General features: G+C 43.4%; 1 protein-coding gene across 1 annotated transcript; it reads right to left on the bottom strand.

The window, feature by feature from the left end:
- Positions 1-208: 208 nt before the first annotated feature.
- si:ch73-62b13.1 (Carbohydrate sulfotransferase 1-like) lies at positions 209-12397 on the bottom strand. The gene is made up of 3 exons (XM_056261246.1): positions 12166-12397; positions 6633-6800; positions 209-1623 (listed from the first exon to the last, which is right to left on the bottom strand). The coding sequence occupies exons 2-3, from the start codon at positions 6769-6771 to the stop codon at positions 500-502; spliced, it is 1263 nt and encodes a 420-aa protein (XP_056117221.1). The 5' UTR covers positions 6772-6800; positions 12166-12397; the 3' UTR covers positions 209-499.
- Positions 12398-13166: the final 769 nt, after the last annotated feature.

A 13166-nucleotide genomic window follows, 5' to 3' on the forward strand; every position in this document is an offset into this window, starting at 1 on the left:
CCATCCAAAAATGAAAATTCTGTCATAATTTCTTCAAACCTGCATTACCCAAAACAAGATTAAAAAAAAAAAGGTAACCAAAAAGTTTTGTTACTACTGACTTCCTTTGCATGAAAAAAACACATCTAAAAAATTTAACCCCACACACATAATATCTTATGTTCCAAAAAAGAAAGAAAGTCATAAATGTTTGGAAAAATATAAATGATTTTCATTTTTGGGCAAATTATACCTTTAAGGAAAGTTACAAAGCATCATAATCATAAACCTAATTATTATTCATGAGCTAAATTTCCCCCAAAGTAGTATACATAATGTTGCATGGATTTACATGGCTTGTATGCAAGTTGTCATAACAAATTGAAGCAATTAACACAATATTATGTAACCAAATATACTAATTAGCCCTGTTTGATTCAATGTATTGAATGCAATATAAGTCGCTTTGGATAAAAGTGTCTTCAAAATTAAGCAGTAGTTCACAAAAAAGTTAACTTAACTACGTCCTGGGGTCCATTAAACTTTTTGTTATATTCCTCAGTTCATCTACAGACTGGACAAGCTTATAGCCTAGTAGAGCAAGAGTTCTGTTACACAAAGATTGAACTGTCTTAACAATGTCAAAGTTCAGATGTACTCTCCAACTCTGAGCTGTGGCTTTAGAGTCTCTTGTGGTGGAGTACTTATAGTTCCAATCGGAAGAAGAAGGGACAGTGCCATTGGTGTTATGAGCAATCCATGTGAGAACTTTATGATGCAAGTCCATCCCCAGAAATCGATATATCTCCTTGACCTTTTCCTCAGGATTCAAGGCCAAGTCTTCATAACGCACCAATAGATACCTCCCTCTCAGCCATGTGGGGTTCTGCAAGCCGGTCTCCACAGAATACTCGATATCTCTGCACGTACTTGTTATCTGCGTCAGGTCCACGTACCGCGGTTGGCGGCCAGTGGCGTTCCAGATCTTCCAGGCTCTGAATTTGCCAGCAAAAGCAGTCATGCGAGATGCAAGAATGGCTCGGGGATCTCTCACCAAATGGACGATTCTCAAATCTAAACGGGGGTCTTCTGACAGCGTGCGTAGGTCTCCTACCTCTGGGATACGAACTGTTTTTATAACCACGTGGCTTCGTGCTTGGCAAGCCTGAGAGGCTAGAGTGAGGTTCAGCGCCTGGCACTTTTTCGGGCACCAGGATTCATCCGGTTGCCCTGCTAGAATCTCCTCCCCACCCTCCTGACAGACAGGCGGCGTGCACAGGGCATGGCTGGAGCTGCGGCGGAAAAAGGTCCCAGTCATGTGATCCTGTGGTTCAGGGCGAATGTAGCTCTCCAGGAAGCTGAAGTCACAGTTGTAGAGATTGAGGAGGAGGTCTCGGTAGGCCCCCAGAAGAGCTCTGCCATCCAAAGCCCTTTGCAGGCGGCTACTAGAATTGGTAAAGGCCTGTTGCACATGATAAAGAGGCTCAAAAACATAAAATATGCCAGGATGTTGATTGAAAAGCTGTCCGGTAAAGGAGGAGCCACTACGGGTTTGTGCAAACAGAAGGATGTGCTTTCGAGCGGTGGCAGTGCTAGTCTCAGCAGGGACATGGATGTCATCGCAGAGAGATTTCCATCTCTGCTCTGGGGAAGAGAAGTAGAGAAAGTGAGATAATACAGCGCTCTGAAACCACAGAGGACATTATAGGGCCACAAAAGACCCAATTAGTTCAGATTTATCTTTAATCAATCAGTTATTTGGCTAAGAAAAAAATACCTGGAGCTTTAGTTTAGGGAAAAAAAGTTTAATTTTAACAAAAACTTTAATAAAGTCCAATTTTAAAAACATATCCTCACAGCAGAGAGAAAATGTACAGCAATAATAGTTGTTTTGAAGACTTGGATTGCCTCCTTCTGCGATGGTAATCATTTCACCATTTTAGAGCATTATGTGAAGAAAAAAACTGTATAAAATTGAAATATGAACAATGACTGCATTTCTTCACATATGAAAAAAGATGATGTGACTTTTGCTCAAAATGAACAATTACTATATATAGCAGGAGTTGTGGGAGAGACTGATAACGCGTGTAATTACGGCTGATGAGAGACTGATTGCGCGTGGCACATTAGGTTGTGCGAGTCAACGCTTTCTGGAAGTGCAAACAGCTGGTCCGTGAGGACATATTACGTTAGATTAATGATGAGATAATTGTAGAATTAATTATTGATATTCCATCTCTCGCTCCTTACAGCGGATGCAATGGGAATTTCCAGGTTGCATTTCTAACAGTTCTCTGCTAATTTCTTTCCTTACAAACTCACTCATTAGAGAAGTGATGACCTGAGAGATAAGCCTATAGAGTATGGATGCACCGATACCGATACCAATACTCGGGTGTCGGTCCTATATTGTGGTCATGTACTCGTACATGCGATATAACCGCACCCGATACCACTTTAAGGGGCCGTTCACATATCGCGTCTAAAACGCGTGGAAAGTGCGGCCGCCGCACCGTTTCCGTGGAATGTTTCTCCTTCTTTACACAAGCGCTTGCGCTCCCGTACCGTCTGTCATTGCAACCATGAACATAGGCGCGCGTCACTTCTATTATGAGCGCGATGGCCGCGCGCCTATATTTAACGAATTTGCATGCACAAAAAACACGATATGTGAACGGCCCCTTATGGCAACGTGACATTAGCCTAACCTCTCATCAGTTGAGCAGGTAGTCGGAGGAGGAGTAATGTCAGCTTTTGTCAGGATTTATGTTAGGATTTGAGGAGCGGGACGGACCTCTCCCTTCGTGCTACTAAATTCGCGGCTCAGGCAATCGGCAGATGCATGGCCTTGCTCACCGTCACAGAGAGGCACTTATGGTTGACGCTTGCTGATATGAGGGACTCTGAGCGCTCCGCGTTTCTTGACGCGCCGCTCTCCCCTACTGGTCTCTTTGGCCCAGCGGTGAACGGGATCGTCGACCGCTTCTCCGAAGTGCAGAAGACCTTGCAGGCCATGAACCTCTTTCTGCCTTGACGCTCGAGCTCCGCTGCAAGCTGCCCTCGTGAGCCGCCTGCACGGAATGCTAGCCAGCGCCCAGCTCAGCCCCAGCCTTCGCAGCGATGACAGGGCGGCTGCCCTAGATCGCACTCGTCCAGCCGCCCCAGGCCGCCTCCCCCCGGGGACCCCGGCCCAGGATTGCGCTGAAGCCCGAGCATGCAAATCCCTCCTAGCAACAGTAGAGAGGAAAAGACGGCTGGGTCTCGCTGCGGCCGGACCGCCATCAAAATATCTCGTCCTGTCAGTCTCCTCAGAGAGGGCTACTGCAGACGTACTTTTAGCAGCCAACGAGTCGGCAACACAGCCCGCTCGCCTGCACACAACCGCCGTTTTCACGGCGACCCAGAGAAATCTCAAAAAGAGTATAATTTCTGGCAAACCGGCTCACGCCGATGGTGTTTTAAGTGTAGAGAAAGTGCCCACAAAGCAGTGCTCACCCCTACACATAAACACGGTGCCCCACGTGTCTCACACACCCACAGAGCCCACTCTCAGTGCTAGATGTAGAGAATGTGCCCACAGATTTGTGCTCACACCTACTCGCTGCCCGCTCTATTACACGGCAACAGCCTCACAGCGGCCGAGTTATGAATGTAAGTCACGTGCCCGCCCGCGAGCGCTCACGCTTACTGAAAAACACTTCGCCCCAGGCTCCGCTCGCACAAAATATCATCACAAAATGTTCCCCATTCCCAGTTGTCGGGTCATCACAAGTGATTCAGACAGTCTCCGCTGTCAGCGAGCTGCCGTTCCCGAGATCCGAGGGCGTGCGCGCCTCGCACACACCTCCGGTTCAGTTTCCCGAGCCCGCGATAAGCGGCGATCGGAACCCGGAGTCCAGTCTGCCCCTGGCTATACATGGAAAAGCATGGGAGGCTATTCCAGGAGTGTCAGAATGGGTGCTGAGCACTATAAGTCAGGGCTATTCGCTTCAGTTCGCTCGCCGTCCCCCTTGCTTTCGAGCACGGACTGAGACGAAAGTGAAAGCGGATGTAGCACATCTACTCCGTGCAGAAATAGCCACACTGCTGTGCAAAGGGGCCATAGAACCAGTACCTCCTTCTCTGAGCGAGTCAGGCTTTTACAGACGCTATTTTCTCATACCCAAGAAGGACAGAGCTCTAAAACCTATCTTAGATCTGAGATATTTGAACAAAGCTCTCATGAGACGGCCGTTCAAAATGCTCACGACCAGACAAATTCTCGCGCAAGTTCGTGAGATTCGCCTTTGACGGTCGGGCATATCAATACACCGTCCTCCCGTTCGGCCTGTCTTTGGCACCCCGTACATTTACGAAGTGCATGGACGCGGCTCTCGCCCCCTTGAGAGAAAAAGGGCTGCGAATCCTGAACTATTTGGACGATTGGCTGATTCTAGCAGTCAGAGATGGAACTGTTATCTCACAGAACTGTGCTTCTCAGTCATCTGGAAAGCCTGGGTCTCTCGGTCAACTGGACCAAGAGCTCATTACTGCCCATTCAGTCAGTTTCCTTTCTAGGAATAGAACTGGACTCTGTGGCTATGATGGCCCGTTTATCAACACAGCGCACGCGCTGTGTTCGACACCTGGCCGCATCTTTACAGGAGGGCAGCAGCGCTTCTCTGAAAACATTCCAGAGAATGCTGGGCTGTATGGCATCGGCCTCGGCTGTGCTTTAGCTGGGCCTGCTGCGCATGCGCCCGCTACAGCGCTGGCTGAACGCCCGAGTGCCTCACCAGGCTTGGGCTTCAGGCCGCAGACGGATCAGAGTGACTCAGAGGTGCGTTTTGGCTCTGCAGCCCTGGTTAGCGGCCGACTGGTAGCAGCGGGGTGTGACAATGGGAGCTGTCTCGTACCGAAAGGTCATCTCGACGGACGCTGTGTGTCTTGAGTTCGGGCCAAATGACTCCAAAGTCATCCTCAAGCCAAGGCACGGTTATGTCCCAAAAGTGTTGGGCACTCCCTTTAGAGCGCAGGTCATTTCTCTCTCGGCTCTGCCAGCATCCGATAGTGAGGGCGATGTTAATCTCCTCTGCCCTGTCAGGGCGCTGAGGGCTTACATTACGCGCTCCGCCCCTTTCAGGGGTTCGGAACAGCTTCTTGTTTCGTTTGGTGGGCGCACGAAGGGTCTCGCCGCCTCGAAACAGAGCCTGTCTAGATGGATAGTGGAAGCTATCGCATCTGCTTATAGGTGTAAAGGTCTGCAATGCCCCCTGGGCATCAGGGCGCATTCCACCAGAGGCGTGGCCTCGTCGTGGGCTTGGTCTATTCAAGACATTTGTCACTTTTGTTAGGTTTTATAACCTGGAAGTTCCCGCCTTGCAGGCTAGACTTCTGTCAGTATGAGAGGTGTGTATGTCTTGCCCAGATTTATCATGCGCAGACTACTCTCACGCGATTCTGGCTCTCCTGGTTGAGCCGCACTGTATGGTGAATATTTATATTTACCCTATATGTGCTTATAACATGTGCTGGCCCGCACTGCTGGCCACCTGTTTCCCACTTATCTATGTTCCCCTGGGAATCCCTGGGACTCATGAAGTGGATGCTGGGCACGCACGGCGTTGACAATGGGTTCCCGTAGCGTAAGCAACTTACGCAATACGAGAGAACCTCTCGTAAGAGAACGTACTCGGTTACGTACGTAACCTCGGTTCTCTCTAGAAGAGGGAACGAGTATTGCGTAACCCGACCGTGCAGGCGCCAAGAGCGAATTTTCGCTTCAGCTGATGAAACCAGTGATGCAGCCCCCGAGCCCGTCTTTTATACGCTAAGCCACCCCCCTTTCTGGCTGGCTGTGACGCGACGCGTAGAGGGCGCGACGTCACGCGCGAGGCTCAGTGGTAGGCTGGAGCAGTTGCCGCAGGGCAGCCAATGGGCACGGAAGATAGCCTGCTCTAGGTCTGCTGGCTGCTGCACTGCGTTGACAATATATGAAAAATTAAGGATCATTTTTGGCTTCAATATCTCGAGAAAAGATGACTTTACCTCGTAGCGTAAGCAACTTACGCAATACTCATTCCCTTTTCTAGAGAGAACCGAGGTTACGTACGTAACCGAGTACGTTTTCAGATATATGTTCTTCTGGTCAAGCTCAGTTACTTTATTTTTTCTTAATTCTAAGATTAATTACACAATGGCAAGAGCATAAACAGAATGAGCCATGATTAGAAATTTTAATCATACCATAATATCATGTAATTCTTTCAAACAACAACTAAACACAACTAACCAAAAACAATTGCTCAATTAACAGAATCAATTAATACTACTGTACTTGCTGAAAAGAACTACCGATTAAAACAGGTTTTTTTATTTATTATTTTGATTAAAGAAAAAAAATGAAGGTATTAAAAGTCTAGAATATTTCTTAAGGAACTGCCAGATATAAATAGTGGAAAACCTTGTTGATTTGTTAATAAAAATACATGCAAATAAAATCCATCAGTAGGGTATTGTAAACCTAATCCTATTTGAATAAAAACCACACATTTCCACTTCCAAATTTCATTTTCCATTCTGAGGGCGACAGTACTATTCTGGAGGAAAGTTCATCCAATGTTAAATGTCACTGAAAATCGAATTCTTCATGTTACAGGACAGTGACTCACCTTTACCCTGTCGTCCTTGGCAGTGGGCGGAGTCTTGGCATGGGCCACTGAAGGAGTCATGGAGGGAGCGGATGGCAGTGTACTGCACCCCCAAGGATGTGCACACGAGCAGCAGTAGTGTCTTCCACGAGCACTCCATACTGCTCCGTTACCATCACATTCTTCACTCTGTGAGGAAAGCATGCACACTTACATTTACTTTCATTTTGCATGGCTTTTCTTTACTATAATAATATAGCATTTAGGAAGGATTGCACTTTTCTTTGTTGGTCAGAGTTTTTTTTCTCAATTTTTAGACTTTAATGCAAGTGCATATCAAGAAGATTTGTTTTAAGTATGCACCAAATTGCAAATAGTGTGTCTGCTTTGCATTTGATAATCATCACACTGAGTGCTTGTGGAGTTCCATCACAAATAGGCAGATGTGAGATGCATTATCAGCTAAAACCTAAACAAGGAGTTGTTTGGAATTGGGACTTTAATACATATTTTGATTATTCTATACAATCACAGAGCTGGCTACTTGGCCCTATTACCATACTATTTCCTTATTTAAATAAGTGCAAAACCGTAACCACAGTAATAAAGGCTGCCATTTCTGCCATTTTGTGTGAAGTTGCTTTTTAATAGTTTACAGCAGAATGATTTATGTGGCTCATATGAGCCTAGCAAACAAATGACCAAGTTGATACATCTGAGTAAGAAATAATTCAAATAGTTTGCCAAATTTTGCCTAGTATTCTATCATTGTGGTATAAGAGCAGGTGACATGTAGTTTTACATAAAATGAAAATATTAAAGGGGGGGTGAAACACTCAGTTTCACTCAATCTCATGTTCATCTTGAGTACCTATAGAGTAGTATTGCATCCTTCATATCTCCAAAAAGTCTTTAGTTTTATTATATTTATAAAAGAAAGATAGGCTGTACCGAGTCTTTCCGGAAAAACCCGAGCGGGTGGAGGCGTGCCGTGTGGGCGGTGCTAAATAATCACGACACGAGCGGGCGAAGCTTTTGCGTTGAGAGCATGGTTGAGAGCGTCTGGAAGCTGTGAGTGACATCCGAAAATAAACCATGGCTAATAATCAGATAGTAATCCCATGCAGAACAAGGATCTAAACAATACTAAGGGCTCGTTCATACAGAACGCGTTTTTGCTCACAAAAACGTGAGATGGGCAGTGAAATGGGTGAAAAACATAAGGTCTCGAGCGTTTTTTTTTAAAATAGAAATGATTTGAACTTGAGCGCAGTGTTTTTAGAACACCATGTCATGCGCGAGTTTTACAACATTTGTGTGTTGTAAACAGACAGACTCGTGGTTTATGAGGACATGATTTATTTTTACAATAAACAAACTGACACTACAGTGGCCAGCTAAACAAATGTATTTAAACACACACACACACCATACATCGCATGCTCCATAGATACATTAACTGTATGTGATCATGTTGTTTACTTGCTGTGCTTACACGCCGATAGTTAACAACTCACAGACATTTGAAGCAGTTTTAATCACCGCCTGCGGTTCCAACGCACGACCGTGAACCTTTATCGTTGGGACTGCTCCATCTAAAGATGAGATTTGAGACTTCTCCACTCAAGAAGTATTAGGCGATCTGCAAGTCCGGCGTTGAACTGGGCCTTGTTTATAAAACTATTACCGTCGAAATGAAGGTAACAAACAAAAACACTTGCACAACTCCGTTGCTGCTCTGGAAAAACAAAATCCATCCACAGGTCCCTTAACGCTGGGTTCTTTGGAAATTTGTGCAGTGTTGTCTTGCCCTGGCAACCAAAAACACACTTTTTTGGTGCCATTTTTTAATTGCAGCGCAGCCGACCGAGCCCAGCGCTCTGATGGGAATAGCCGTACTCTCGCACGCACTAGGCTACAGATGCGCGCGCGCCCTTCCGGGAGAAGTCCCCTTAAGACCTGTATAAGGAAATTCCGGCCACTCTGACGTCACACACGCCCGTATTCGAAAAAAACTTTCCGAAACTTGTGACAACCCGGAAGGAGTATTTTTGGAACAGAATTACTCCATCAAACTTACAACTTCATTTTTGAAACTTTGTCCATGTTTAGCATGGGAATCCAACTCTTTAACAGTGTAAAAAACTCACTATGCATGAAACAGCATTTCACCCCCCCTTTAAAATAATATAAAAAAAAACTACAATAGTATCTCAGTGATCTTAAAATAACACTGTTCCTGTCCAAGCAAGCAGTTCTGTGGACTAAACATTTGTCGTTTTGTCAATGATCTGTCCATTAGCATGTGCTTCAAAACAATAATGTGAATTCTTCTACCTCTAAATGCCTAAAATTCAATTCAAAACTTTTAGAATTTCATCTCAGTGTTAGTCATAGATGACAACCCAAGCTAGGTGGTCTTTCCTCAGCTAAAAAAATAAAAATAACCGTTCCACTTTCAAATGGCCCAAAACCTGCTCCAAATCAATGCGTTTCTGCAGTTTCCAGTTCACGCTGGTTGAGGTGTTGCTATTAGAAATCCAATATCTGTAACATATTCTGTGCCTCTCATCACAGTCTCATTTCTCTTCAAATGATGAAAAATACCATCTTAAATAATGCAGTGCCTATTTTAGAAGCGATGTATGTTGCCAAATGTTTCTCTTGAGCCAGCCGTTAAGAAACATTTCATCAATCATAGGTGGCACGAAATTGGCAGTGATGGCCTCCAAGTACAATTTTCTCTGTTATTCCATGAATTGATATGGTCTGTGGTATCAGTGATTTTGTATGAAGAAAAGTAGGAAGCAGAAATCCCATATTACACATTCTCTTCTGCACCTAATATAAATTAACAGCCATGTCAGAAAAAAATGTAGCATGGCAATTCTGGACGTTTTCAGAATTTCAAACACATTGTTAGGGCATACATTTACTGATATGACAATCAAGCACTCAACAAACTCCTTATCAATGAACAGCCATGTTGGTTGCCTCAGGTTTCTTGAACTGTGCATGAAAAAGCTCTTGCTGGCCTGCTAATTGAGCATTCAATGAGGTGGTTCCCCTGTACTCTGCATTAGGCCCTGAGAGGGGATAGTCACCACTGCAGTACACTCTTAAAAATAAAGGTTTGAATTGGCATTTGTGGTTCCATGAAGAACCATTAAGATCCATGAACCTTTCCATTCCACAAAAGTTATTTATAGTGGCAAAGGGTTCTTTAGATTTTTTAAATGTTCTTCAAACTAAGAAAAAAATGGTTCTTTTCAGAACTGCTCACTGAAAGGTTCTTTGGGGGACAAAAATGGTTCTACTATGACATTGTGGTAAAAAACGCCTTTTGGACACTTTATTTTTATTTTTAAGTGTATATAATGACAGTTATATACAGCTATTGGCACAAAAGAGCTGTTTTACTAAATGGTAAAGGGACTGCATTTATATAGCGCTTTCACAGACCCAATGGCCACCAAAGCTCTTTACATATTGCCTCGCATTCACCCATTCACTCACTCATTCATACACCGACGGCGGTGTCAGCCATGCAAGGCGCCATCCAGCTCGTCGGGAGCAGCTGGGGTTAGGTGTCTTGCTCATGGACACCTCGACACTTGGTCAGGTGGAACCGGGGATTGAACCACCAACCAAGCACAATCAAGAGACTGATCAGATTGTTTGTTCCTGCAGACGATCAATGTATTGAATCTATTCATCTTACAGCTGTATGTGACCTGCTGGTCACATTTTTGTGAACCTCTGGTTGGGTCGACTCATGTTTTCTGACATAACTGCACTTTCATTTACAAGAAAGAGGCCAATAACACATTATGGTGGCTCTTGAAATAATAATAAAAAAAGATTCAATCTAACATATACTTCAGCTTCTAGACTGCAGTAAAGACAGTCTTTCTCTCTTCAATCACAGAGATCTTGAAAGCCTCAATGGCTTCAGCTTTTATAGGACTTTCAGGGTTGTCTCTTATAAAATAAACTCTCTTATGAATCTGCTTTTCGTCCAACAAACTGATTACCATATTGGGAATATAGGATGTAGGGGGGAAATTTATTTCCATCAGTGTGCACACATTGAGAGCTACGATTAGCTTTCTCTGCCATTTGACAAAATCGCTGCAGCCACATCGACCAACACAATCAAGCACCAGCACAATCATGCACTATCAGACATGAAAGTGCTACAAAAAGAAAATTGATATCTATTCATCCGTCACATTTCTCCCCTGTAAATGTCTTTGGGTCTCTTGACCTTGTGAATATACGGTATTAATCTGCTTTAAATCTGCTCATCACAAAGATGACAGATGCTTTCACCTCACCTAATAAATGAGTTAGAGAATTAATTAAATATTTGAATACTTAGGAGTACAAAAATTCTAACTCACCACAATATAAAACTTAAGTTTACTCCCTGCCAAAAAAAAAAAAAGTTAAGCAAAAGAAATCAATGTTTTGCCAAGTTCTCAACCAGTATACATGATATACGTCTATAGCACATTTTTGACCACCCTGAATTGAATCACAGGAATGAAAAGACTTTTAACTTTTGTTTTTATGACGAGCAAATGGATTTATTCCCTTGCAAATTTACCATTAAAATGTTAATACAAGACTAGAGAGATATGGAGGATTCGTGAAAGAATGTATGTTATTTATATGTGTCTAAACTCTCTCTCTGTGTCTATATGCCTACAGGCACAGTATTATTCAAGGTTAATGTGTTTATGGTCAATATAGCTATAGGCAAGACACTAATGTGAGCAACAAATCAATAATATCCCAAAAAGCATAAATACAGTATCGCTCAATAAATAACCATCAAAAAGTCTATAGTGCATTATACTTAAAATGGTTTGCCTTTAGCTTTAGGTTTGCTGATTTAAGATAGTATCATAGCCTGACCAAGGTATTCATGGTCTCCAAGCCTAACCTGCTGAAAAGTACCCAAAAATCCCTTTAAAACCAGCCAATAGACCATTAGGGTTGGAGACCATAATAAGACTGCCAGTGCAGTTTAGTCCGGTTTGCAATATTTTTATGGATACAGCATGTTTGATATGGAACAAGGTACAATGCATAATATTTTTTTCTGTATTGGCTAATCCTGTTAAGTGATTTAAAAATGATTTAAATATTAGCCTACACTTATAAAACGAATCATATAACTCCTTTAACAATGATGCCACTTTAATTACACAAATAACTTATTCAATATTTTACAAGCATCTTATAGTGTAGGCTACATGTCACTGATCAGAATCAGGACTGAGCTATTCGCAGTTTGCATTTCTAGTTTAGTTATAAGACTGAACCCAGTCACATCTTTCAAGAGCATCACTCACACAGGCTCCGCTGACACAACTTCTTGCCCAAGCTCCGGGAGAGGATGTAGGCTATCAAGCATTTGCAAGAAGTTAGTATGATCAGTAAGATCAGTATTGCGAGTATAATTTACACGGCAGACACACAACAAAAACCTAATGACCGAATTTAGATCGAAACGCACTGACGAGAGGACGATCCACGGATTTCTTACCATTCACGATGCGCTGAAATCCACGCATGGACTCGATCCAGTAAAGTTGCTATTCAGATAGTCCTCTTGTTCTCGAGTCAGCCCACCTATATCAACCAAATGACGTGTGCTGAGCGTCTGTAAGTGACAGATGGATAATGTTGGCTTTCTGAAAAAGCATGCGGGGTGGGCAACGCGCGTGGATAACCAGTGGGGGTTTCTCTTCCCCTGTCATTGGTTTGTCTGCGTTCTGAAACGGGCATCAGGGAACACAAGATTCTGGTTACCTGACGTAGGCTAGGCTACTACAAACCAGTTGCTTTTTGACTTTCCTTTTTTGAACAGTTCATTGGTTGTTGCTCCTATATAGGCTAATAGGGTTCATTCAAAAATGATATTTCTGGTAGCAGGCTATTTATTTACTCATCTTCATGTCGTTTCAAAACTGGATGACTTACTGTCATGTGGAACACAGAAATCATCCAATGTATTGATCAATCTATTTTTAATGCAGTGACAATAAATGGTGATGAAATAGCCTATGCCAAGCAAAGGGATCCAAGGCTATATAGCCTATAGATCAAGTTCTTCAAAAGTCATAGCTTTGTGTAAAGAGAGCGACATTATACATCATTATTGAATTGTGCGTCACACACGAAAGCATCAAGACGCGAAGTGGCGTTCACGTTTATGCACTTGCACTAGGCTATAGCCAGAGGTGGAAAGTAGCCTACGAATTACATTTACTCGCGTTACGTAATTGATAGTTTTTTCTTTTTGTGTGTGTGTACGGGAGACAGGGGACGGTTGTAACACTTTTTTCTTCAGCACCTAAAACGACCTTTTTTTTTTGCTACACGTCTGAAACTTTTAGGCAAAGTACCCATATTTGTCTACTACAAATGGCAACAATTTAAATTTCTTCAAAATATATCACAGACTTTGTGAGATGATCATGAATACAAGGTGGTCCTTTGTTACAACCTACCCCACTACTGGGGTAGGTTGTAACACATACTGGG

This window comes from Rhinichthys klamathensis, unplaced genomic scaffold (genome assembly GCF_029890125.1).
Source record: "Rhinichthys klamathensis goyatoka isolate OS25496 unplaced genomic scaffold, OSU_Roscu_1.1 h1tg000181l_1, whole genome shotgun sequence".
NCBI classification, from domain to species: Eukaryota; Metazoa; Chordata; class Actinopteri; order Cypriniformes; family Leuciscidae; genus Rhinichthys; species Rhinichthys klamathensis.